Source organism: Ascaphus truei, chromosome 6 (assembly GCF_040206685.1).
Source record: "Ascaphus truei isolate aAscTru1 chromosome 6, aAscTru1.hap1, whole genome shotgun sequence".
Classification (NCBI taxonomy): Eukaryota; Metazoa; Chordata; class Amphibia; order Anura; family Ascaphidae; genus Ascaphus; species Ascaphus truei.
Window position 1 is genome coordinate 37,714,000 of NC_134488.1, and position 26,252 is coordinate 37,740,251.

At 42.8% G+C, this 26,252-nt stretch overlaps 1 protein-coding gene across 1 annotated transcript in view; it reads left to right on the forward strand.

The window, feature by feature from the left end:
* Positions 1–25,483, forward strand: part of LOC142498047 (indolethylamine N-methyltransferase-like) — a 48,476-nt gene extending 22,993 nt beyond the window's left edge. The window contains exons 4-6 of the mRNA XM_075606553.1: positions 21,126–21,274; positions 22,302–22,431; positions 25,430–25,483. Coding sequence (XP_075462668.1) covers positions 21,126–21,274; positions 22,302–22,431; positions 25,430–25,483 — 333 coding nt within the window. The remainder of the gene's footprint in view (positions 1–21,125; positions 21,275–22,301; positions 22,432–25,429) is intronic.
* The last annotated feature ends 769 nt before the right edge of the window (positions 25,484–26,252 follow it).

Here is a 26,252-nt window from a genome sequence, read left to right on the forward strand (position 1 = left end):
GGGGGTATATACATATCAGGTATTTCCACACTTACAATATGACTGTCACTTGTTGCGACGGAGCAGAGAGACAGTTCCCACAGTGGAAGACACCCTGACTGAAGGAAGGAGGTGAGAGATATCGTGGTGTGGTGACCCTGTTAATCATTATTGAGTGATATATGCCCTTATTTTATTGCACAATTGAGAATGCGCTTTTTATATGTTATACATAAAAACTTAATTTACTTAATTGATCTATGCTATGTAGTTGTTCTATATCTCTCTTAATTGGTGATCCATCACCCCCTGTACCATTGGATGGGATTCCTGATCAGCACACATCCATTGAAAATCACAGGTAGCAGCTCTTCTTGCAAGTGCTCTCATTTCTTCTGTATCCTGTGAGTAGGCTGTGCATAGAGCCAAGATTACGGACATTGCTATATCCCAGATACGTTAAACACCTGCACTTATATTGTTTGTGTTGTTTGTCTTTGTTTTTCGTTATACACTATTAGGTAAGAAAGTACAAAGAGCCAGAACCCAATAGAAGCACTCAATACCCTGTTTGAGTATTGATGAGTACTTTTAAATATATATTTAATGATCATCAGTTTAAAATAATGGGGTTAAAATGTCACAGTATATTTTAGCCTTGCAACATAATTTGTTTGTCCATTTCTGTACTGAGTGTGATGTGAGATTGTGTAACTTGTGACAGACATTTAAAGTACTTCTGTGTGATCCCGATATTTACAGATTTCAGAAGCTTCATCACATGATGTACCATCTGCATGATTTAATTACACCCCTGGGGTTAATATCTATTTAGAATGTAGTGTATTAACCACACTGCAGCTCAGCAAGGACTTACTTACTTTTCTTTTAAGTAAACGGTAGAACATTATAAGAATCATGAGATGACGTGTTTTCTCAACTAGCAGAACGCCAACAAATGTATAAGAAATAGAATATTTTACAATATTAGAAGGGTCAATATGTGAAATAAGAATCCTTGTGACGAAATCAAGCTCAGAATGATCCAATGTTAATATTTGTTAATATGTCCTCATGATTTGGGAAGCGTCGTATCTGCTTGTTGAAAGAACTTAAAACTATGTACAAGACGTATCCAACATCACATCAGAGGCAGAAGAAAGATTGCACCAAAGACTTGCAATGGATTCCAGTCTCCACAAACATTATCATGATGAAGAATTTGATCCAAAAGGACTTGTGGACACATACTTCTGTGGTGAGAACTTTCCCTTGATAGATGAAAGTGTGGGATTCCCTTTACAAAAAATACATGAAACTTTCTCTTCAGGTTTGTTTTTATATTGGTAACATAGAATGAATTTGTGGAGACAGACTGCTAAATTTACATTCAGAAAATGAATGCATATTTATTACACTAATACAAAAATGTATTAACTAATAATTTAATTAACAAGCAGTATTTTTATTTTGGTGTAGGGTTTTTGTCACTTTATTACCCACCATAACCTGTTTTGTATCTGGTTATACCCACGACCAGCATAGAAGTAAGAAACCTCACACTGAGACTGAACTTTAAGCCAGGCTGTGCTGGACAAGCTGTGTAATACGGCAGGCATGTGCATATAAAGGTCTATGGGCCTCATGCAGTAAGCCCCGATAAGGCTTTTTTGGCATTTTATAGCCATTTTTTTCCTTCCAGATTCAGTAAGCGCCGATAAGTGGGAATTATCGGCAACTTTTCCTCCCGATAAGCCACTTATCTGCACTTTTTTAACCCGGCTGAATTCAGGAAGCCCTGATCAGCTTTTCGGTGCTGATCGGCACCCTAGATTGGAGATTTTATGGCCAATCCAGCCTGCCAACTAAAGTTGGCAACTTGCTGGAGGAGAAACATCGGAAAGGGCGACACTTAGAAAAAATCAGCTCTTTTTCCTGCCTGTGATTGATGCCGGGAGTCTCCGGAGCTGATACCCGCACCGTAGGCCCCCCAGTATGCATCCGAGGCAGGAAAAGGGCATTTAAAAACCACTTCATTACCTTAGCGGCAAACCGCTAAGGCAATGAAGGGGTTAACCCACCGTGCCATCTTAATTGTGGCTAGCGGGGGTGGGTGAAGGGGGTATTTGGCCCTGGGTGTGAGTTTAGGACTTGCGGGGGGCTTGCGGGGGCACTTAACCCCTTCACGACCATAGCGGTTAATACCGCTATGGTCATGAAGGGGTTAAGGCCTCTCGCTACCCACTCGCAAGCCCTAAACAACCACCGTTGGGGCAAATACCCCCTTCACCCACCCCCACTACCCACAATAATAAAAAATACACACACCAGCCCCACACTAACTAAATATATATATATATATATATATATGAAAGAAAAAAGAAAAGAAAACAGGCATTTAAAACCAGACAAATGCCCACTCACAAGTATAGCGGTTTTTCAATGCAGTTATGAGATAGGCCCTCATAAGCCAGTGGTGACGTTCGAGCCAGCAATGGTGTCCTCTCGTGCGCGGTCTCCTTCTACCGGATATATATATATGACCCCAACAACACCTATACCCCCCTAACATACCCCCCTAACATACAGTATAGTAATGGGCACAATGACTATTATCCACAAATGGATAATAGTGCAGTTGTCCATTTAAAATACATACACACCAATAAAGACATTAAATACATATAGCACTCACCCATGTGCGGCTGCCACGCTAAAGGCCATCTTCATCTTCATCCTGCCCATGCCCCATCCGCTTCTGCAAAACAGACACAATAATTAAAACATCCAATGTAATGTCCCCTAACCCCTTAATCACCATAGCGACTCTGAATAGTTCAAGTACCATGTAAAAGAGGCTTGGGGGAGAAAGGATGTGACATCATTGAAAGCCTCTGTCACATGGTACTTGAACCAATCAGAGTAGGGATAGACTTCCCACGCTCTGATTGGCTGCCGTACCATGTGAGTCCGGCCATGTGTCTTTTCATGACGTCATCTTAAAGGCAATTGAAGCAAAGCCATTCTGATTGGCTGTGCTGTCATTGCCTTTAAGTGACGTCATCATTTTTTTTTACATCGGCCAAAACACATGGTTTTCACGGCCCAAACAGGGCCGTGGGAACCATATGACGAAAATGTGACGTCATAGGCCTTTAAAAGCCTATGTCGTCTCATTTTGAAGCCAGACGCCGAGGAGGAAGGACCTCCTACTGAAGATAGAAGACCAGGGCGTGGCACCGGACGGCAAGAAGACCCCGGAAGAAGGTAGAAGAATACAGATGAAGATGGATTACAACTAGAAGACCCCTGGATTGTCATGTTTTATTATTTTAATGTTTATTATTTTATGGTTTTATATTTTATTGGTTCCTGTTCGTGGATTGGTTCGTGAGTAAGCTGATCAACGGGAGTCGGTGGGGGCAAGTAATGGTAAGTTAAATAAAGAAATGTATTTAATGTAACTGTGTTTTTTTTTGCTTTTTCATGTGTTCATTTTTTTTAATGCATATCCTTTCTTGCCACTGTATGTATGTATGTATGTATGTATGTCTAGAGAGATATATACATACAGGGTAAGAAATGATAGTGTTGTTAAAGCTTGATTTTCTGTATTGTAAATCATTGTGGCTATGCTGCTATGCATAGATGTGTGTTAAATGTATTTTATTATTAGAGAGATGTACGTTTTGGGCTTCTATGCTGTACAGTAGGTTATGGAAAGGCTTGCTTTAGTATATTGTAATTGTTGGTGTCCTTTTTTCTATGTTTTGAAGTTGTTCTCTGTTACGATAGCTTTAGTTAATTGTGTAATTGGTATGGATGATATTTTAATTGTTTAGGGATGTAATTCATGTGTGTTAATTCATTGATGGTGACTTTATTTGCTTACATAATATACACTACCGACACACTTAATCCGAGCAGGGCTAGTTCCGCAAGCCGGGGGATGCCCCGGCTTGCTAGCCCCACTCCCTCGGCGTGCCGCGCGTCACCGATGCGCGGTCACGCGTCATCGGGTGCCAGCGCCCCCGAGGGAGCCCTGGTGTCCCGCGATGTGGGGGACGGTGGCAGGGGGACCCGGCGGACCCGGCAGCGGGAGGGAGAGCGCCCCGATCGGAGGGCGCTCTTCCGCTGCTTCGGCGCGCGCCCGTCAATCTCCGGCGCGCGCCAGGTTACTGCTGCGGCCGAGAACGGGCCAATGCTCGAATAAACTCGGCCGCAGCAGTACTTCTTGTGATGTCAGGCTATTTGAGTTGGATTATTGTATTGTTAACATTGATTTGCAGCGTGTACATGTAGTTTACATGTTATGCTACATGTATACACTGTAAATGCAATGTTTTAAGTGGCATTTGAGCCTTCAGATTGAATGATTAAATGAGATTTGGTTAGGAAATTGGTTTTTAATTCATTGAGGATGTTATGCATAAGTGGTGTTGCCATTGTAGGATGGCTTCACCCCTTAATTACCTTTGAGGTTAGTACCCGATAAGGTGATTAAGGGGTACATTGGTATGGTAATGTAATTGAGATGTATTGGCTATTTATTATTTTGGCAACGGACCCCAAGGATGATGCTGGCAACGGAGCCTTCTTATTGATGAGGTTAGTACAATTTTCTTTACTTTATTACGGTATTGAATGTGTTTAATAATGGCCAAATAATGTATTATCCCTATGTGGATAATATTTATTTGGCTCATTATTGTACTGTATGTGCTGGGGGAGGGGGTATTGGCCCCAAGGGTATTTGGTAGGACTCCCCTGTGGATAGTGGGTGAGGGTGGTTGGGCCTCAGGGTTGGGGGGGGTTAGTAGGGGAGGGTATGTGGGTGATGGTGGGTTAACCCCTTAATGACTGTAGCGGTTAATAACCGCTATGGTGATTAAGGGGTTAGGGGACATTACATTGGATGTTTTAATTATTGTGTATGTTTTGGAGAAGCGGATGGGGCATGGGCAGGATGAAGATGAGGATGGCCTTCATCGTGGCAGCCGCACATGGGTGAGTGCTATATGTATTTAATGTCTTTCTTGGTGTGTATGTATTTTAAATGGACAACTGCACTATTATCCATTTGTGGATAATAGTACTGTTGCCCATTACAGTATTGTATGTTGTGTATTGCTGCTATGTTTATTGGGGGCATTTGTCCCCAATAAACATGCTATTATGCGTTAACCCCTTCATTGCCTTAGCGGCTATCCGTTATAGTAATGAAGCAGCATTAATGTATTTTAATAATATTGTGCGGGAGCAGGGGGCCCCCTGAGCTTAACTGCATTAATTTGTGTCTCAGAGACCCCCTGCTTCCCGAATTACAGGCCCCAGTTTGGGGCATCGGTTACAGTGTCGCCGCCATATTTATAGCGGGTACGTCGCGAATGGGACGCTATAAAGATGGCGGCGACACTGCCACCCGATGACACATTCCGGGGCCTGTAACTCGGGAAGCAGGGGGTCCCTGGTCCACAAAGTGATGCGGTTAAGCTCGGGGGACCCCCTGCTCACTGTACAGTATTATTAAATAAATATTCATGCTGCTTCTTTACCGTAGCAGATACCCTGTAAGGTAAGGAACGAGTCTTTATTGATGTGTGTGTTTTAATCATAGTGTAGATGTGCAGAGGGTTTCCGGAGATGAAGCGCTTTTGTTTTAGGTCCGGGGACCCCCTGCTCCCCGAGATACAGGCCCCTTTAGGGGGTGCCGGTATCCCTCTGCTTGGTTTACATGCCGCGGTCACGTGATCGGGACCTTTAAATGGAGAGGGATACCGGCACCTCATAAAGGGGCCTGTATCTCGGGAAGCAGGGGGTCCCCCGACCTGAAACCAATGCGGTTCAGCTCCGGAGACTCCCTGCACATGTACACTAGGAGTAAAAGTTGTTTAAAAATACTTTATTTGTTGCCGATGTTTGCGTTGAGAGAGCGGCTTGTCTCTCTCTGCTGCAAACATCTATCACCACCAAAGGCTTATCAGAAGGCTTATCGGGAGCCAGGCTGTATCGGCACAGGTTCATCGGCAGCTTTGCTTTCGCAGTGCTTCGGCAGGGATCGGAATGATTCGGCCCTTACTGAATACTGTGAGGGCAAATCGCCAAAAAAAGCCCTATCCGTCACCTATTCGCAACCCTTCCCGAAAAGATTTTATCGGGGCTTACTGCATCGAGCCCTATGTTACAATGGACAAGAAGCAGAAAGTGACACTTTGAGTGCTCATTTTCCTGTCATTACCCAGAATCCCTGGCTGCAGTGGAAGCACTGTATGCTAAGAGATAATGTCTGAGATGTGACTATGCTCACAAGTGGGATTTCTATTTTCTGTACACTGTACGGTGGAGGGTTTTTGGCATTTTTTTACCAACCATAACTTGTTTTGTGTTTAATTAACACACTGTGGAGACGCCCCTGCTTCAGCTTAGTAATGATATTAAAAAGGTGGTGGTTCTGATTGGGGCGGAGATAATAAGAGCTAAAGAAGCATTTGAGTAGCACTGGATAATCATAGACACATGACACATAAAGCTTGGCCCCTGCAGACGCACTTACTAGTATTCCCTCCTACAGTCTCTGTACGTTCTCCTTACCTACCAATTAGATTGTAAGCTCCTCGGAGCAGGGACTCCTTCCTTAATGTTACTTTTACAGTATGTCTGAAGCACTTATTCCCATGATCTGTTATTTATATTATTTGTTATTTATATGATATGTATTACTACTGTGAAGCGCTATGTACATTTATGGCGCTATATAAATAAAGACATACAATACATACAATACAATACAAAGAGAAAATGACCCCAATAATAGCACTCTGCCACCTAATTGGATGATTTGTGTGAAAGTTAAAATATATAATTTAATCTGAACATAGGATAAAGTTTAGGGCTTTACAATAACAATTAAACAATTTGTATAGCGCACTGTGGATACTCAATGTACTGTACAGAGCTAACCAATGAGGTCTCAGATCTAAACTCAGGAAGGGAGCCCTTGTGCTGCTCAGCTCTTGCACAGTACATGCTCCAGCTGACCCAACAGTCTGACGGAGCTCCTTTCTTGGGGAGATATACTTCTGCTTACTGGCACATAGGGTATTCATACCACCACAATAGGGACATAGTTACCACTACTGCTACCGATATCTATACCTACTCATTACACAATCACTTTAGAATAACCCCACCCTGGGGTTATTTAGGTCTATTTTGTAGTTAACTTTTGTGGTGTTCCACTCAGAGTTTAGGGATTTATTCACTCTGAGGTGCTTGTATTACAACCATGTTTTGAGTGGCAGAACACTTATTAGTTGCATGGTTCTTTATTCAGGGAACATGTTACATACTTACCTACACAGTTTTCTGCTTAGTTGTGGTGTCCTTGTCCCGCGACATTAGAAGACCAAACAGTGCCTTCAATCATTATACAGCTGATTACCATTAAGAGCATTAGTGTTCGCACATATCCGATACTTAGAGATCTCTGCTTACACGCTATTTTGTGTCATACACACTTACTGACCTACAGATTCTACATGTCTTACCATATGACCCTTGATACTGTAACATCTGCGTAATTTACTCCGTGTGTTACATTTGGGCACCTCTGACCTTTATATGCAGTTGTTTGAAAATTGGTACATTACTAACTGCAAATATATTGTGTTATCAGTATATAGGCTTAGCTACATCAACCTGACTAATAGGTTGGTCTCCTATAGTGCACCATATGTTAGTCTCTACAGTTGTTGGTATTTCATACATTTTTTTTACTTTATTCTCTTCCAGCACCCCCACCATTTCTCCCTAGTAGATATCGTGATCTCACTAATGACAGTGGTTACATTATACCACTGTTTACAGCATTGATTGTTATCCAGGGAATATTTACTCCAATTGGATCCACAAGGCGCTGTACAAATTGTTTAATTATTTTAAAGCCCTATATTTTAGCCTATGTTCAGATTAAATTATATATTTTAACTTTCACACAAATCATCCAGAGTGCTATTATTGGGGTTCTTTTCCCTTTAGTTTTTGTGTTTAATTAACTAATAATTAATAGTCAAGTCAATGAACTTTCTATGTGGGGTTTGCATCCTGTCCCGTCTTCACATTACATAGCTAAATACCAAGAGGGCTACATAAAATGACATAATTAGCAACACACAGCACAGTAAGTTACTTTCAGTGAGATAAAATGTAACACAGACAATGAAACATGTATGTATGTATATATGTTTAAAACCAGAGACAGAACATAAAACACAGACAAAGCTCAGTTTTAGCACATCCAGTGAAACTCATACACGGTACAGTGCCTAAATATATATGTATAAATATCTATTAAGTAAAATGGTCTTTTAGTTTAACATTTGTATGTGTATATGTATATAAATATATATGTATATAAATATATGTATATGTATATAAATATATGTATAGAAATATATATACTGTGACAAACGGCTTACTCCGGGGCTCCGTCGTTTGTCCGGGACTGTTTAGAACACGGTCTTTTAGGGTAGGTTAAATGATGAGGCGTCACGTACTGTTCCTTTAAACAGGCTATGCCTGGTTTATTCAGTCCCAGGCACTGAGACTGCCACAGTGCATACAACAGAAAACAGATCAAAACAAAAGCTGCTCACCTGAGCGATAACTTAACTTAGATATCCCTGACTCAGGGTTGGAAGTGGCTTTTCCACTTCCAACATCAAAACACGGTACTTTTGCAGTCTTACACAAATGAACAGAAAGATTGAACCTGTTTGGGGAAGAGGCTTCTCCCCTCTGTAGTTCAGCAGCCTTCCAGCCTCCTGGCTCTTGTGGGGAGACCAGAGCAAACAGGAAATCAGTCTTTCATACCTGATTCCTAATTAGCATGACAGGTGACAGAAATCAGGCAGCAGACAAACTCTGGTCTGGATCTCTCATCCCTCAGTTCCAGCGCTTGCCAAACTGTGGGATGGAGTGTATGTATTATAAGGCTGCACTCCCAGGCCAAACAGGATAGAAACTGTCTAGTATCCTGGGAGCCCTATATACGGAATTTATTACCATCCCCTGGTTTCTGTCACATATCCTCCCCCCCAGATCAGACCTCGAGGGATGAGCGACCATGGATATTAGGGAGTGCATCCTTGACAACCCGTCAGCATTGCCATGTTTGTGCCCTGACCTGTGTTCCACAGAAAATTTAAAGGGTTGTAGGCTTAGGAACCACCTGGTCACTCTAGCATTCTTTTCCCTGTTTTGACACATCCAGGTAAGGGGTGCATGATCTGTGACCAACCGGAATTTTCTCCCCAACAGGTAGTATTTGAGCGTCTCTACAGCCCACTTTATTGCGAGACACTCTTTCTCTACTATGGAGTAATTTTTCTCCTGGGGATTTAGTTTCCTACTTAAATAAAGGATGGGGTGCTCCTCACCTTGAGACTCCTGGGAGAGTACCGCCCCCAGCCCTACCTCAGATGCGTCGGTTTGGACTACGAACTCTTTGGAGAAGTCAGGTGTGACCAACACTGGTTGGGCACAGAGAGCTTCTTTCAGGCTTCTAAAGGCCTGTTCGGTTTCGGGGGACCACTTTACCATTAGCGGTCCTCTTGCTTTTGTGAGGTCAGTTAGTGGGGTTGCCTTAGTTGCAAAATTGGGAATAAACCTTCTATAGTACCCAATTAACCCCAAAAAGGTCCTTACTTGTTTTTTTGTAACTGGCCTTGGCCAATTTTGTATCGCCTCCACTTTGAGTGTTTGGGGTTTGAGTAAACCTCTGCCAATAGAATATCCCAGATACTTGGCCTCCTCCAGACCAATAGTGCATTTAGCGGGGTTAGCAGTTAGTCCAGCAGACCGGACTGCGTCAAGCACAGCTTGGACCTTTGGAAGGTGGGATTGCCAATCTTCACTATGGATTACCACATCATCCAGGTAGGCGGCAGCATACCGAGCATGTGGTTTTAAAATTTTATCCATCATTCTTTGGAATGTGGCGGGAGCTCCATGTAAGCCAAAAGGCAACACCTTATACTGAAAGAGGCCGTCTGGGGTTGAGAAGGCTGTCTTTTCTTTTGCCCTTTCTGTGAGGGGAACCTGCCAGTACCCTTTTGTTAGGTCTAGGGTTGTGAGATATCGGGCTTTGCCCAGTCTCTCTACAAGTTCATCTACCCTGGGCATAGGATAAGTATCAAATTTTGACACCGCGTTTAGTTTCCGGTAGTCATTACAAAACCTTGTTGTACCATCTGGCTTTGGGACTAAGACTATAGGGCTGTTCCACCCACTTTGGGATTCCTCAATTACACCTAGTTTTAGCATTTTTTTAACCTCTAAACTTATAGCCTTTCTTTTGGCCTCTGGGATTCGGTACGGTTTAAGGTTAACTCGGACCCCCGGTTCAGAGACTAGGTCATGTTCAATTACGCTAGTTCTACCTGGCCGTATAGAGAAGATTTCTTTGTTTCTTTTCACTAAATTCTGAACCTCTCGTTTCTGATGAACAGACAGGGTTTCAGCTATGCTAACCTCTGGGTCAGTTTCTTGATTCTCTGACGGACCTGGGGGTACTAGGGTTAACAAGACTTCTCTATCTTTCCAGGGCTTGAGTAGGTTTATATGGTAAATTTGCTCAGGTTTCCTCCTACCTGGCTGTCTTACCTTATAATTTACTTCTCCCACTCTTTCCAAGACCTCATATGGCCCATGCCATTTAGCAAGGAATTTACTCTCCACGGTGGGAACCAGAACTAGTACCCTATCACCTGGAGAAAAAATTCTGACCCTAGCACCCTTATTATATGTATTCCTCTGTGCTTCTTGAGCTTTCTCCATGTGTTCCCTCACTATGGGTAGGACTGCAGCAATGCGGTCCTGCATCTGGGCAACATGCTCTATTACACTTCTGTAAGGGGTAACCTCGTGTTCCCAAGTCTCTTTGGCTATATCCAGTAAGCCCCTTGGGTGTCGGCCATACAATAGTTCAAACGGGGAGAAGCCTGTGGATGATTGGGGAACTTCCCTAATGGCAAATAACAGGTACGGTAACAAACAATCCCAGTTTTTCCCATCTTTATCAACCGCCCGCCGTAACATGCTCTTTAAGGTTTTATTGAACCTTTCCACTAAACCATCTGTTTGTGGATGATAGACTGAGGTTCTGAGATGCTTGATTTTTAGGAGTTTACATAGCTCTTTCGTTACTTGGGACATAAATGGTGTTCCCTGGTCAGATAGAATCTCTTTAGGAATCCCGACCCGGGAAAACAGAACTACTAACTCTTTTGCTATGTTTTTAGCTGAGGTGCTACGTAGGGGAACTGCCTCCGGATATCGGGTGGCATAATCTAATATTACCAATATATGCTGATGTCCCCTAGCAGACTTTATTAGGGGTCCTACTAGATCCATAGCAATCCGGTCAAATGGTACCTCTATTATGGGAAGGGGTACCAATGGGCTGCGGTACGCCTTGAACGGGGCGGTGATCTGACATTCTGGGCATGAGGAACAATAATTCGTAATTTCTGCCAGAACCCCAGGCCAATAGAAGCTTCGGAGAACCTTTTCTTTTGTCTTTTCCACCCCTAGGTGTCCCCCCAATGGATGACTATGTGCGAGGTGTAATACTACGTTACGGAATGTCCGTGGTACCAACAATTGTTTAGTTGTAACTGATTTCCTTTTATCAACCCGATATACTAGGTCGTTCTCTACCTCGAAGTAGGGGTAAGCAAGTGACCTATCTGGTTGGCCAGGAGTACTATTCTGGTCCCGTATATTTCCCCTTGCTACCGCTAATGTGGGGTCCTCCCACTGGGCCTTCTTAAAACTCCCAGGACTGACCTCTAGGTCAGCGAGGGTCTTATCGGGTTTTGGGTTGGTAAGTGTCTGCTCAACATCTTGATTTGGGGTATTCCCTACCAAAGTAGTGATGGGGAAGGGAATTTTACAGCACTCCTCCTTTTCCCCCTTCTTATTTGGGCCCTCGTCAACCTCCATTTCTGAAAAAGGGAAAGGATTTGTTTCTTCTAATACTTCGTTATGGTCCGCTATTGAACTCTGGGCGCTATTCTGAGCGGGGGACCACATTTTTAGAAAATGGGGAAAGTCGGTCCCTATTAACACATCATGTGCCAGTTTGGGTACAATACCCACCTTGAAATCTAAAGAACCAAACTCTGTTTAAAAAAAAACATCAACAGTGGAATATTCATGATTATCCCCATGTATACAACAAATTGCCACTCTTTGTGAACTGTTTCCCTGTTTCTTCTTAATGGGCAAGAGGTATTCGGACACTAGTGTGACCATGCTCCCAGAGTCAAGAAGTGCCCGAACCCTCTTACCATTAACCTTTACAAATGCCCACAGATGGTTATTCAAGGGGTCCTCTGGGCTAGGGCCCATACATTGGGACAACAGCGAATAAGGTTCCACGCTGTTGCATTGCATGGGCTCATCATTTAGTGGGCAGATTTTTGCTGTGTGGCCCCATGACAATTTACACATTTAGGTACATAGTCTGTGTCCCACTTAGAGCCTTTTCCCGGCTCCCCATGTTGGCTATTGCCCTTAGTGTGCGAACCACTGTTGCTGGAGCGGCGTGAAGGTGGTCGCCGCTCTTCAGCGCCCCTTAACCCCGGTACCCTTTTACCGTCTCTGGAAGAGTCCTGGAACCTCGGGTAGTGGGGTTGCTCCACGACTGTGGGTTGCGGGTGCTCTTCTGCTGCATTGTACCTTTCTACGAGGGCCACAAGCTCATCCGCATTGTGGGGGTCACTCCGACTGACCCAACGGCGTAAGGCAGAGGGAAGTTTCCTCAAGAACTGGTCCATGACCAACCGTTCCACGATGTGGCTGGCTGAGTTGATCTCGGGTTGTAGCCACTTCCGGGCGAGGTGGATGAGGTCATACATCTGGCTTCGGGTGGCTTTATCCATCGTGAAGGACCATGCGTGAAACCTTTGGGCGCGAACAGCCGTGGTTACGCCGAGGCGGGCGAGGATCTCGAACTTCAATTTTGCATAGACGTTAGCTTCGGCTGGCTCTAGATCAAAGTAAGCCTTCTGGGGTTCGCCGCTTAGGAAGGGTGCGATTAGACCAGCCCACTCAGCTTCTGGCCATCCCTCTCTCTGTGCCGTGCGTTCAAACGTGAGAAGATAGGCTTCCACATCATCCGAGGGTCCCATCTTCTGAAGGTAGTGGCTTGCCCTGGTCATTTTCGGAACTGGGGCTGCCGCTGCCAGTGGAAGGTTACTGATAGTCCCCCTCAGGATCTCGAGTTCCTGCTGTAAGCCCTGAGCGAACCGCTGTTGCTCCTCTCTCAGCAAGCGGTTTGTCTCTTGCTGGTTTGCAATCGCGTTTTGCAGGGCTTCATTCGTCTGTTGCTGGTTTGCATTCGCCTGTTGCTGGTTGGCATTCACCTGTTGCTGGTTGGCATTAATCTCTTGCTGGGCTATTAGCAGCTGTTGCTGGGCTGCATTCGTCTGCTGCTGGTTTGCATTAGTTTCTTGCTGGGCTATTAACAGCTGTTGCTGGGTTTCATTCGTGTCTTTCTGGGCAGCGACATTGCGTACCAGTGCACCCACCACATCTTCCATCTTGTTTGCAGAGGAGGAAAAAAACTTTTTTTTTTTTTTCAAAGTTCTTCAACCCGCAGACCCCCTAGTGCTCTGCCCGCATTCTCCACCATATGTGACAAACGGCTTACTCCGGGGCTCCGTCGTTTGTCCGGGACTGTTTAGAACACGGTCTTTTAGGGTAGGTTAAATGATGAGGCGTCACGTACTGTTCCTTTAAACAGGCTATGCCTGGTTTATTCAGTCCCAGGCACTGAGACTGCCACAGTGCATACAACAGAAAACAGATCAAAACAAAAGCTGCTCACCTGAGCGATAACTTAACTTAGATATCCCTGACTCAGGGTTGGAAGTGGCTTTTCCACTTCCAACATCAAAACACGGTACTTTTGCAGTCTTACACAAATGAACAGAAAGATTGAACCTGTTTGGGGAAGAGGCTTCTCCCCTCTGTAGTTCAGCAGCCTTCCAGCCTCCTGGCTCTTGTGGGGAGACCAGAGCAAACAGGAAATCAGTCTTTCATACCTGATTCCTAATTAGCATGACAGGTGACAGAAATCAGGCAGCAGACAAACTCTGGTCTGGATCTCTCATCCCTCAGTTCCAGCGCTTGCCAAACTGTGGGATGGAGTGTATGTATTATAAGGCTGCACTCCCAGGCCAAACAGGATAGAAACTGTCTAGTATCCTGGGAGCCCTATATACAGAATTTATTACCATCCCCTGGTTTCTGTCACAATACATACATTCATACATACATACATACATACACTCTTTCTTATACCCTGCTGCTTTTAAATGTACTTTTTTATTGTATTGGGTAAACGGCCTGGAACGTTTAATTTATAATTTTTTCAATACCAAAAACGCATTGTTAAAAATAATGAAAGTGTATTTTATTCTTGCTAACTGCTGGTGCAGGTCGTGTGAAAGGAGACATATTGAGGCTGATTCACTAAGCTCCGTTAAGTGGCTTTAAGAGCGCTAAGTACCCTTTAAGCCCAATAAAGCTGTATTGCAATTCACTAAGCAGAGATAACGGCGCTTTATCGGTCTTAAAAGTCGCAAAATGTGCACGATCAGCCTATTGCGCTGAATTTTGCCAGTACTACCGATTCACTAAGCAGCGCTAAGTGAATCGGCCTTTAAAAACGCGCCAAACAAACGTGCTTGAAAAAGGCAGGCGCAAAAGGAGCTGGACTCATAAAAAATGGCATTATTTACATTTCTGCAGCCACTACATCCATTCAACAGGGCCGCGGGTGTCTCCGGATGACCTCCGGGATGAGGGGTGTCCCCGCGGTTGTCCGTGTGTCCCCGAGGGCTTCTTGTAACAATGTTGTGCCACCCAACCCCCCAAAAAATATTTTTAATTCATACATCCCCACTACCCCCTAAGATATACAGTGCATGAATGTTACAAATGACTCTGATACAGATATATTTAATATAGGATTTACACATACAACTATAAGCATCTTAAAAATTGTTTTACAATTTTACATTTACCCCTGCTATGTTGCCACGATGAGGGGGCTCCTTATGTTTGGAAAAATGCTCCGTTGTTACAAACACTACATAAGGAGAACAAGAAACATACTAACATCCCATAACCCTTGATCACATGATATGTTAATAAGTGCTATAGTACTTAATGGATTAATGATCCCTACTCCATTAACTCCCTCTTCGGACTACAATGAAAAGTGCCCTATTTTGTTTTTAATAATAAACAAGCCACACAACACCTGTGCCCACACATCAATCCAACATGTATTTTAGTACACATACACATTTTTATATATGTGTGCGGGGTGGCCCTGTGAGAAGTATAGGTGTTCGCAGGCGCCCCCCGGCACCCCAGGGGGTGACCACGGGTGTCTGGATGTCATAGTGTGTTCCCCTGAATATTTAATCTTTATCCTGGAGATATGGGGATCATTCGCATGAATTGAATGGAAGGAGAACACGTAAATGATAATAAATTATTAATAATTGTGTGACATCAATTTTCCTTACTTCAATGTGTCATCTTAAATGTTAGGAGGGTGTTCATTGTGAAGGCAATACTCATGTGTTTACAAAACAAGCTGATAAGAATCAAGGCTTGTGTCCCACCTTGATTGAAAAAAACAATTACTTGTTGTGATTTAACACCTTCATGACTGAACATGTAAGATACAAATGTCATGTTTATGGCGTTTCTGTGACAAATGATACATATTGGCCTCACATCATCACTTTTGAATTGTTACTGTACATCATTATTGTAGTTTTGAACCACATATCTACTTATAAATCAAAATTCTGCATGTATTATTGTCATTAACATTTTCAACATACTATAAATCACGTGTTCTCGTTAACACTAATTGGTTGTTGATTCATCTATTTAAAGGATACATGTCAATCACTTCCCTTCGAGGGTCAAATGAAGGTCATTGCCAATTTGGCGGTGCTGAAGATTGTAGTGAGGAGGAGGCGCGAGATTATGTTACAATAAAGGGCGAGTTGAGAGAGGAGAGAGAGGAGAGAGAGGAGAGAGGAGAGAGAGGCAACTTGCAATAAGGCGGACATTGTCGCCACGAAACTTCCGTGAAAGATGCTCCCTAGAAGGGTTAAGTGAGGATGATGTCACCCGTCGCTATAGATTGAGCTCAGCGGCTATCTTGGAACTGTATGAAGTATTAAGAGAAGATTTAGAGCCAACAACAGACAGGAGTCATGCAGTGCCTGACTTTGTTAAATTGCTGAGCTCATTACATTTTCTTGCATCTGCGTCTTTTCAGAGAACTGTGGGCATAGTAGGTGGGGTCTCGCAACCAACATTCTCGCGGGTCCTTAGCCAGTTTCTATGTGCACTGACTAGACGCGCTAGGGATTATAAACATTTTCCTAGTGAGCAAACAGAGTGGCAAGCACTGAAGACTGCATTTTATAATGAAGCAGGGCTACCCAATGTGATGGGTGCTATAGATTGCACACATGTTGCGTTGACCCCGCTACGTGAAGTCAAGAGGAATTTCCGTAACAGGAAAAATTACCACTCGCTGAATGTGCAAATAGTATGTGACGCTAACATGAAAATTATGATTGTGGTAGCTCTATTCCCAGGTGCCTGCCACGATTCACATATCCTTCTTAATTCGTCAGTGTTCCATGCATTTGAATCAGGCCAATTCGAGGACGGTTGGTTATTGGGTCAGTCAATGTTAAAGTCATTGCACTACTATGTTAATTTGTTAGTCACGTCCATATGTATTTTTGGGGGTATTTACATCTCATGTTACAAGAATATGTCAAATCTTGACTTTCTAATTCTAATACACAAAATATTATCCATGTTGGGCACTTAAGCATCTTGTTCAATGTTTTATCACACAATAGTGAAGTTCTGTTGTACATAGTTGAATCCTGTTCATGTAGTACTATAAGTCAATAGTCAATGTGCTGTAGTTTTTTAGACTACTATATCAACATTCATACCTGTGTTATAGGCGACTCGGGCTATGGAAGCCGGACATGGCTCCTGACCCCACTGGGCAATACGCTAACGCTTTCAGAAAAACGCTATAATGCGGCCTACGTTTCCACACGTTCAGTGATTGAGAGGACTTTTGGTGTGTTAAAAAGTCGCTTTAGATGTATGGATAAATGTGGGGGTGCTCTTCAGTATTCGCCAGAGAAGGTTGTCGACATTGTAATTTGTTGTTGTATATTGCACATATGTTATAATATTCCTGCCAACATTAGGCAAGATATTGAGGAGGATCCTCCTGTGCCTCCTTCAGGGGTTATGGACCATACAGCCAGTGGGGTGGAGACCCGCAGAACTGTCATCGACACTTATTTTACATGTAAGATTGTTATTGTCATGTATAAGAATTTTTGACATGTAACACAATCTATCCTCATGTCATTTTGTGTGTCACATTTTATTGTGTGTATGTAATCATAGGATCCTGCTCTATGAATGTGAAGGGACATTGTCGCAATAATTCACACAACGTAACATGACCACGGTATGTGAGTGTTATTATTTTTTCATCTCTAATTTATGTCAGCCACCCTTTCTCTGCATCATGCAATGCAGAGTGTTAGATATTGATTTAGAAAGTATTGATCATTGACATATTGAAGCTGCAGTTCTGGCAAAATCATGCATGTGTGGTTTTTGTTAATAAATCTGTTCATTAGGAAAAAATAATATTTTGATAATTTATAAATATTACGTTGTCATTACAATTTTGTAGTATTATATTTTACAAAGCATGCTTGTTCCTATAGCAATCATTGACATTACCCATATGTAAAGATGTGGCAAAACTGAGGATCAATAGACGGACAACTAATTGAGCGGCATCTATGCAGTTCTTTAGGTCATTAGAGATCGGCCACATGAAACTAATGAAGTAAAAAAAAAATTTAAAATTAAAAAAAAAATGTAATTAATTTTTTATATTTATAGGAACTGCAGCTTCAAATATATCAACTTTCACACTTAAAAATAAAACAAAAAAAACACCACTAATATGTTGAGTTATGTTTATAAATATGTTTTACAATTTTATTGTTCACATGATGAACTTAAATTGAATAAATGACACGTAACTGTAAAATAACTGTAACCCATGTCCCCCCCCCCCAGACACAGATACCATATCTAGGGTGTAGTGAGGGCTGGCTACATGTATGTTGGTGGTGCATACCTGCCGGTAACAGGAGGGCCTGAGTCTCCTACGGTGATGTCGGGGATACAGGACCAGGCTTCTGGGGTATATGCCTCTATCTTCTTAGCAACGGTGCAGCGCCTCCATTCTCTATAACTTCCCAGAATGTGGGGTAGGACCCTTATAGAGAAGATCCCTGGTCCCAGGGTAAATGCTCCAGAACACACACAGTCTTTTGTAAAACAGCAGCAGCTCTCTTTATTGTACTCACAGATCAGTAGCAGCCCACAGCACACAGCAGCAGCAGTAATACAGGTACAGGTCTTTTCCCTCCTTCTCCTTTCCCTCCAGACGTACCCCCGCAGGATGGGCTGTCTGGATCTCTCTGTATCCCTGCCACCACCCCAAGCCGCAGGCGCTCAAGGTGGGGCTAGCTCTTCCCTCACCCCTAGGCAGGGTGAGAGGCACTGGTCAACCTCTTGCTAACTAGGCCCTACTCCTCTGGAACCTAGCTAGCTCACACAGTCTGACTGTCCAGTCAGACACTCCAACACTTACTGCCTGTCACACAGACAGGAACTGCAACTAAGTTTAGTCAGCCCCACCCCTCATGATGTCAGCAGGCCCGCCTCTGTGTCTATACCTTCCTAAACAGAGTCAGGTGCCTACCTCCACCAATCACGGCAGGGCTTGAAGCAAGGAACATCCATGAAAAAAAGAGGGATACTGGCGCCTAATGAGTCCAATTAGGTGGAGTCCTGGATGTCCAGTGGAGATAGTTTCAAGTCCCAAGGTGGTCAGCAATCTCTAAATCTTGGAATGGCCTGATGGGACTTCATTCATGGGGTATTGGACATGAAATGAAAGAAAGAAATATTTAGTGCAACACAGCTATGATAATTCATACAGACATGAACTCACTGGACATACTAACAACACTAACAGGACATTACTACATATTACTGTTACATTAATAACTGTATTACAATGTAAGTTGTCAGTGATTATAAATATCCCAATATTAATGAGTACACTTAATTTGCTGAGTCATACTCTTATCTGCCAATGACCCATAGAGCTTAGGGAATGACGCAATAACACCATCCACGAGGATATCATTCTCTCTGTGTGTAAAACGCGGGTTGCGTATCCGCTCAACCTGATGCATGGAGGTTGTAGGCTCCGCATTATCATCATCATCATCATCATCATCATCATCATCATCATCATCATCATCATCATCATCATCATCATCATCATCATCATCATCATCATCGTCGTCGTCATCGTCGTTCTCTATGGTTGGATGCTGGACACTGTCCCTCTCCCTCTGTCTACTCCTCCTACCCTCCCCCACATGCATTCCCACACCTTCTCTGCCAGCGCGGGACGTAGCTGCACTGCCAGCGCGGGACGTAGCTGCACTGCCAGCGCGGGACGTAGCTGCACTGCCAGCGCGGGACGTAGCTGCACTGCCAACCCGGGACGTAGCTGCACTGCCAGCGCAGGACGTAGCTGCACGTGACACTCCTCTCACACACTCCTCAACTCCTCCAGCCCCCGCCACCCCCACCACTCCTCCAGCCTCCTCCACCACTCCTCCAGCCCCACGCTCCTTCACGCCAACACCCCCACATCCACTCTTCCTCTACATGACACACAGGCACACAGGCGCACAGGCGCACAGGCGCACAGGCGCACAGGCACAATTCAATACAACACAACACAATAACTAATCACTTTCACACTAACCAGACAATAAAGTATTAAACAAATGTGAACAACAAAAGACAACTCACTCAGAAATCAGAAACAAGCAACTCACGAATCTCTCCTAATACCACAAAGTCCGTCTATCTCACACTCACTCCCAACAGCACCGACATAAAAGTAATTAAATGGGCGGCTTATATAGGGTGTATTAGAAATGTTCCCGCCAACATTTAATTATAAATTCGCACATGCGTCCCTCATTTAATCAGTCCCTCAGTTCACCAGATCAACTGTGCAGCACTTAACCCCTACAGTCCCATAGCTATGCTGTGAACTATAACATATCTAAAAGAAGTACAAACATAATTATACTGTAGTTAAGTGCTTGAGTCTTGACATAGACTGTCACACAAATACACGGTGGGAACAAACGGACATACACGAACATTACAGGACAAAATAATAATAGATTAATGAATTTAATTTATATTATCAACAATAATCTATGGATTGTAATCACATTGCACGTGAGCAGAGCATCTCATCAACGGAAGCAGGTTGACTTCAGCCTCGTTGGATCCCTAGTTCACAACATACTGGCCCCGTTATGGGGTGCCGGTATCCCCGCCAATTGTTAAGCTCTCGCATCACGTGACCTGGACATTTAAATTTTGTAGGGGATTCCGGCACCCCATAACGTGGCCTATATCTCCTGAAATAGAGGGTCCCCAGACCTTAAACCAATGCGGTTCAGCTCAGGAGAGCCCCTGATCATGTATCCTACTATTACAACTTATAATTGTACATTACGAGCGCCTGTAAGAGCCGTGCATTGAGACGCTGCGTCTCCATGCATTTCTTACAGGCTGCTTTGTTTATAATACAGTAGTTAGCATGCTAAATAACTTTTAGCACGATAACAGGGGGGAAAAAGGTGATCGTGCGCTATGGCCCTTTTGGCCAAGGCCGGCCGTAAACGAGCCGAGCAACCTTAGTGAAGAGCGCTTATGGCATCAGCCTTTTGCGGCCGAGCGATATAACACATTTTAGCGCTAGTTAACGGAGCTTAGTGAATCGGCCCCAATGATTGATATCTTTTTTCTTTGTTTGTAAAAATACTTTTTTCTTTGTTTGTAAAAAATACTTTTTTCTTTGATTGATATCTCCGCTGGCCCAACAGTTTACCATCTCTTATCAGCGAGCGATATCTTCAAAGAGAAAATTTACTGAGCCAAGCATCCAGGAATTTAAGAAATGGCGTAAAAAGGATCCAGGAGCTGCTGATTGGTCATATGCAGCAAAGGCTCTTTGTGAACTAGAAGGCAACAGGTAACATATTTCCAAATACATTATTTCAAGACAAATAATACCTGTGTGTGACAATGAATTAAAGTGTAAAGCAAAAGAAAATGCAGAGTTCTCTCTGTGGTTTAGATTGGTCTTTGAGGTTTTGCCACTGAAAATATGTGGGAAAACACCAACAGATGTAATGTGTTCAAAAAAGTACATTACCTGTATATTTCCACTGTGGTTAATGGTTATAGTTATTGATTGTTACTTTTATGGTTATTTTTTGGTAAGCAATCTTTAACCAAAGTATAAAAGAGCCATTTATCAATGTCTCTGCGAGAGGTAGAAAAACAAACTGGAGCACAGTTATCAATGAGATTCCTTCTATGATAAATCTGGTGCAGTTTTTGCACTGGTTTTGTCCCTCTTTTGCAGACCTTGGAATAGACCCTGTAATGCTAAACTTGCTGCAAAACCAGCAGTCTGTGAGTGACTCCAATGATTTACACTTTCATTCTTGATCTAAATTAACAAAGGTTAATCCTACAGAAAGCTGCAATGTCCATGTCATGGGAATTATGGGAGTTAAGGTGACCCATATAAAGGAAAAATGGGGGACATGTATTGCTGAGATCTGCTAATACAAATAGCACATGCTTCAGCTAGTAATGAGATAAAGGTCCACATTTCCTTACACTGAATATTGTGCCATTGTGAAAGGGCATCCATGTGCATTGTATGACTTTGTGCAACATATTTAGATCATCTCTATTGTCAGTCATTTGTCTTTCACATATAAATGTATTCAGACACTAATAATGTTATTGTGATATGCAAATGACCAAAATGGCGCCAATCATATAGGTAATTTGCATTTCCAACTCCTTTCTGGTTTTGGAGAAAGCCAGCTGAGCCAGTAAGGCTGCCTTTGAACTTCAAGAACATTGGATTTTTCACTGAGATAATATTTACATTATGTACACTACTGTATGTTGCATTTTATAAATAGAGCTTATTCACTAATTTTTCACCCAGACAAATAAAAGTATTCTGTGTTTCATTTCAGAGAGGAATGGCAGGTAAAGGAAGACAAAGTAAGAAGAGCCGTCAAACAGGTTGCAAAATGGGATGTTTCTAAGGACAATCCTCTCGACCATGTCATCTTGCCACAAGTGGATTGTGTGCTCAGCCTTTGGGTGCTGAAAGCTATTAGCTGTTATTTATTTGATTACCACATGTATTACTACTGTGAAGCGCTATGTACATTAATGGCGCTATATAAATAAAGACATACAATACAATACAATACAAGGATGCTTACCGGAGCAACCTGAGAAAATGTGCATCACTACTGAATATTGGCGGTCACCTGTTACTCTGTGGCATTAAATGCAAAATATTATAAGATTGGTGAGTACAAGTTCTTTTTCTGTCATGTGATGAGCAATTTTTAAGAGAGGCTCTCAGGGTTGCAGGGTACATCATTGAGAATATGGATGTGCTCCCCAGCAGGAAGGGCTGTGATTTTATAGATTATGAACACCTTGTGTACATTATAGCGCTCAAGGAGAGGGAGGTTTAATGATCTAGTTCTGAAAGATTAATATCCACTCGGAGAGAAAATTAAGAATATGTATTTTAACACTATTTCACCATTTAGTGTCCAACAGGACAATTCAACATTTTGAACATATAATTAATAAATGCCTCTTTATTTTCTTCTGTCCAAAATACCTATTGAATGACAAAATCATTAGCTACTGTATATGTGGGGACACTTATGTGTTTGCTTATAGCATATATTACATTGAAATATTAATTGGAATAGCAAATGTTTGCAAAAATGAATTCGGGGGCTGGGAAATTGTTAAGGAAATGTCGCTTTGTTTTTTCTCTCTCGTGCATTTGGACGCTGAAATATTCCTATTAAGAATATAAAGTTTTACTGCTTATAACTTATTATAAAAATAAATGATTTCCAAGTACAATATCTAATGTCCTTGCATTTTTCCCGTTCTTAAGGATCCAAATAATTTCATAATAGTTTTGTTTGGAAAGACATACGTCCTCACAGTTCAACCTCAGCATTGTGTATATTTAGGATGAGGTCCGCAGTACATACTAAGCCCATACAGCATGTAGGAAGAATACACATGGAATGAAAGAAATGCCCATTCTTAGAACAAGTGTTTATTCTAAACATACAGTACAGTGAGTGGCAAAATAGGTGTATTTAAAACACACAAATATATATCACAACTCACATGAGATAACAATAAAAGCAAGCTCCTCGCAATCCCAGGTGACAGCTGATCGGTTCAAAGATCAAATACAGATGGGACCCAATGCTGTGAGTCCCCGGACAACAGCTCGCAGCACTTGGGAAGAGGGGAGATGCAAACTAAAAGCTCAACAGCTGATCCACCGCTGAGGTGTCCTGCACACTGCCGCGCACGCAAACGCCAAGTTGGGGGATAACCTCTGCACACACTTCAGAGCAGCTGAGTCGCTCACAGCTGACCAAGAGGTCCCAACCACCATATGCGTGATGACGTGATGATGTAATAGTGACAACCTCTATGCGGTTTGCACGGAAGTGCTTTATCACTGATCCATCCATCATAACTGTACATGAGACTGTTCCTTAATCAAAAAAACTTTTTCCCCTGCGCCCCCTTGCCTACTTACCTTGTCTCTGGCATTCTGACATAATGTCATCATGAGACATCATGTGACATCATGGCATGTTGTCTTGACAATGCAATGTCATGTGACCCCGCATTGCAATGGCAACGTGTCGCCCGAAGTTGCCAGAGACCAGGTAAGGTTAAGGCCCCGGTAACTCCGCTGCACGCACGCCCGCGAGACTGGCGGCGCGTGCAGCCAATTCTCCGGTCTGCAGGGAGCTGCAGACCAAAAGACAAGGAGCGGCGTGACATGGGAGGGACGGGGCCATGGCCGTGACATCACCCGGCAGGTTTGTCCTCATTGGCTGAACTGCCATGGGGCGTGGCTTAGCGCTCCGTCGCGAGTTCTCCTCTCAATTCTATTGAGAGCAGGAGCAAATCGCTCCACAGTGCTGCGGCCCACCCTCGCAGCAGGCCCAACACTATTGAGGGGAGTGCTCTCATCCCTGTAGCGTCCGCCACAGCGGGCGCTGCAGTTGCCAGCGGGGTCCAGGCCAAAGGGAGTTGCAGAGACCTTGCGCGATCCCCTGGCATTTAATTTAAATGCTTTGGGGGGGGAGATATTGTGTGTTTTGATTGAAACTTTAGGTTTACCTTTTTCTGCATACAGTAGCATTTTCAGTAGCATTTTCTTCGAGCTGAGCAATGTAGAATCAAATTTGGTCTTGATTTTTAAAACAAGTTATTTCTGAAATGCAATACCCATTGGCCATATTTACTAAGCAGTGTTCAGCTATCTTAGTTCGGTGGAAAAAACCTTACAGTAAGTGGGCACTACAAGGTAATAACACTTAATTAGGTTAATGAGGAATGACCAGGAGAAAGGAGCTTATACTGTGTATGTAAAGGACAGTTAGAACTTGTCCGAGCTGTTAAACGACCTGATGACAAGATGGGACATGAATATGGGTAGAGAAGTTCACCGGCACATACAGTACTATTTGTCTTGTAATAAAGCACTTGGAAATATGTTACCTGTGAGTACATAAAGAGTCTTTGCTGCATATGACCAATCAGCAGCTCCTGGATCCTTTTTTAGCCATTTCTCAAATTCCTGGATATTGGGCTCAGTAAATTCTATCACAATAATCTCTTTGAAGAAATCACTGGCTGCTACTGTAAGAGATGATAAACTGTTGGGCCAGAGGAGATATTAATCAAAGTGTCTCCTCTCACACACCCTGCACCAGCAGATAGAAAGAATAAAATACACTTTCATTATATTTAACACGCTTATTTGGTATTAAAAAACAACAACAACTTCCTATTATTCGAATACAATTTATAAAAGCAACAGGTAATGAGAATATGAGAATGTACGTATTATATATATATATATATATATATATATATATATATATATATATATATATATATATATATATATATATATATATTATATATATATATATATATATATATATATATATATATATAAATTACACATTATCTGTGTTACATGTTATCTCACAGAAAGCAATTTACAGTATGTTGCTAACTATTTCAGGCAAAGCAGTGTAGGAAGGTTGGAGCACAACTGAACACAGGAAAGGAAGAATAATCTGCGAGAGAGTGTGTGTCCCATAAAAAATATTTAATGGATCAAGCCATAAACATACAGTGAGCCCACGGGCCCCCACCAACGCGTTTCGAGCAACGTGTTTATTTTGTGTTAGATTTATTTATTTTTCTGTATGTGTTTATGTCCGTAGGTTGTGGAAGGACATCGTTTTTTCCCCTTACGTTTTAATAGATAGGTTTTAACGTGTTATAAAGGCATTGTATAGCCAGGTCTTGTATGTTTGCAGCCTTATTTGAGTGTATTATTACGAAATTGTCACTTGTTAATAAAGTTTGTCTTATCTGCATACACGCAGTGCGCGCTGACGTCACCGTTGCGTGACGCGCATGACGCGCCACTTGTGACGCGGCTTAGCGCCGAGCGGACGGGGACGTTTTGGCGGGAAACTAAGTGTATATCAGAGACCAGGTAAGAGGGGGTCGATATGCACCTTGATAAAGAGCGTTGCTCGAAACGCGTTAGTGGGGGCCCGTGGGCTCACTGTATGTTTATGGCTTGATCCATTAAATATTTTTTATGGGACACACACTCTCTCGCAGATTATTCTTCCTTTCCTGTGTTCAGTTGTGCTCCAACCTTCCTACACTGCTTTGCTGTCACCTTTGGAAGACCGGATGCACCTACCAGAGGAGGTATATCATGAAGACCATCCAGATGTGAGTAATACTACTCTTTACACCTTTTTACTGCTCCACAGTGATATATCTGACTGGACACTAGATAGTGGGAGTTGTTACTTATCTTCGTG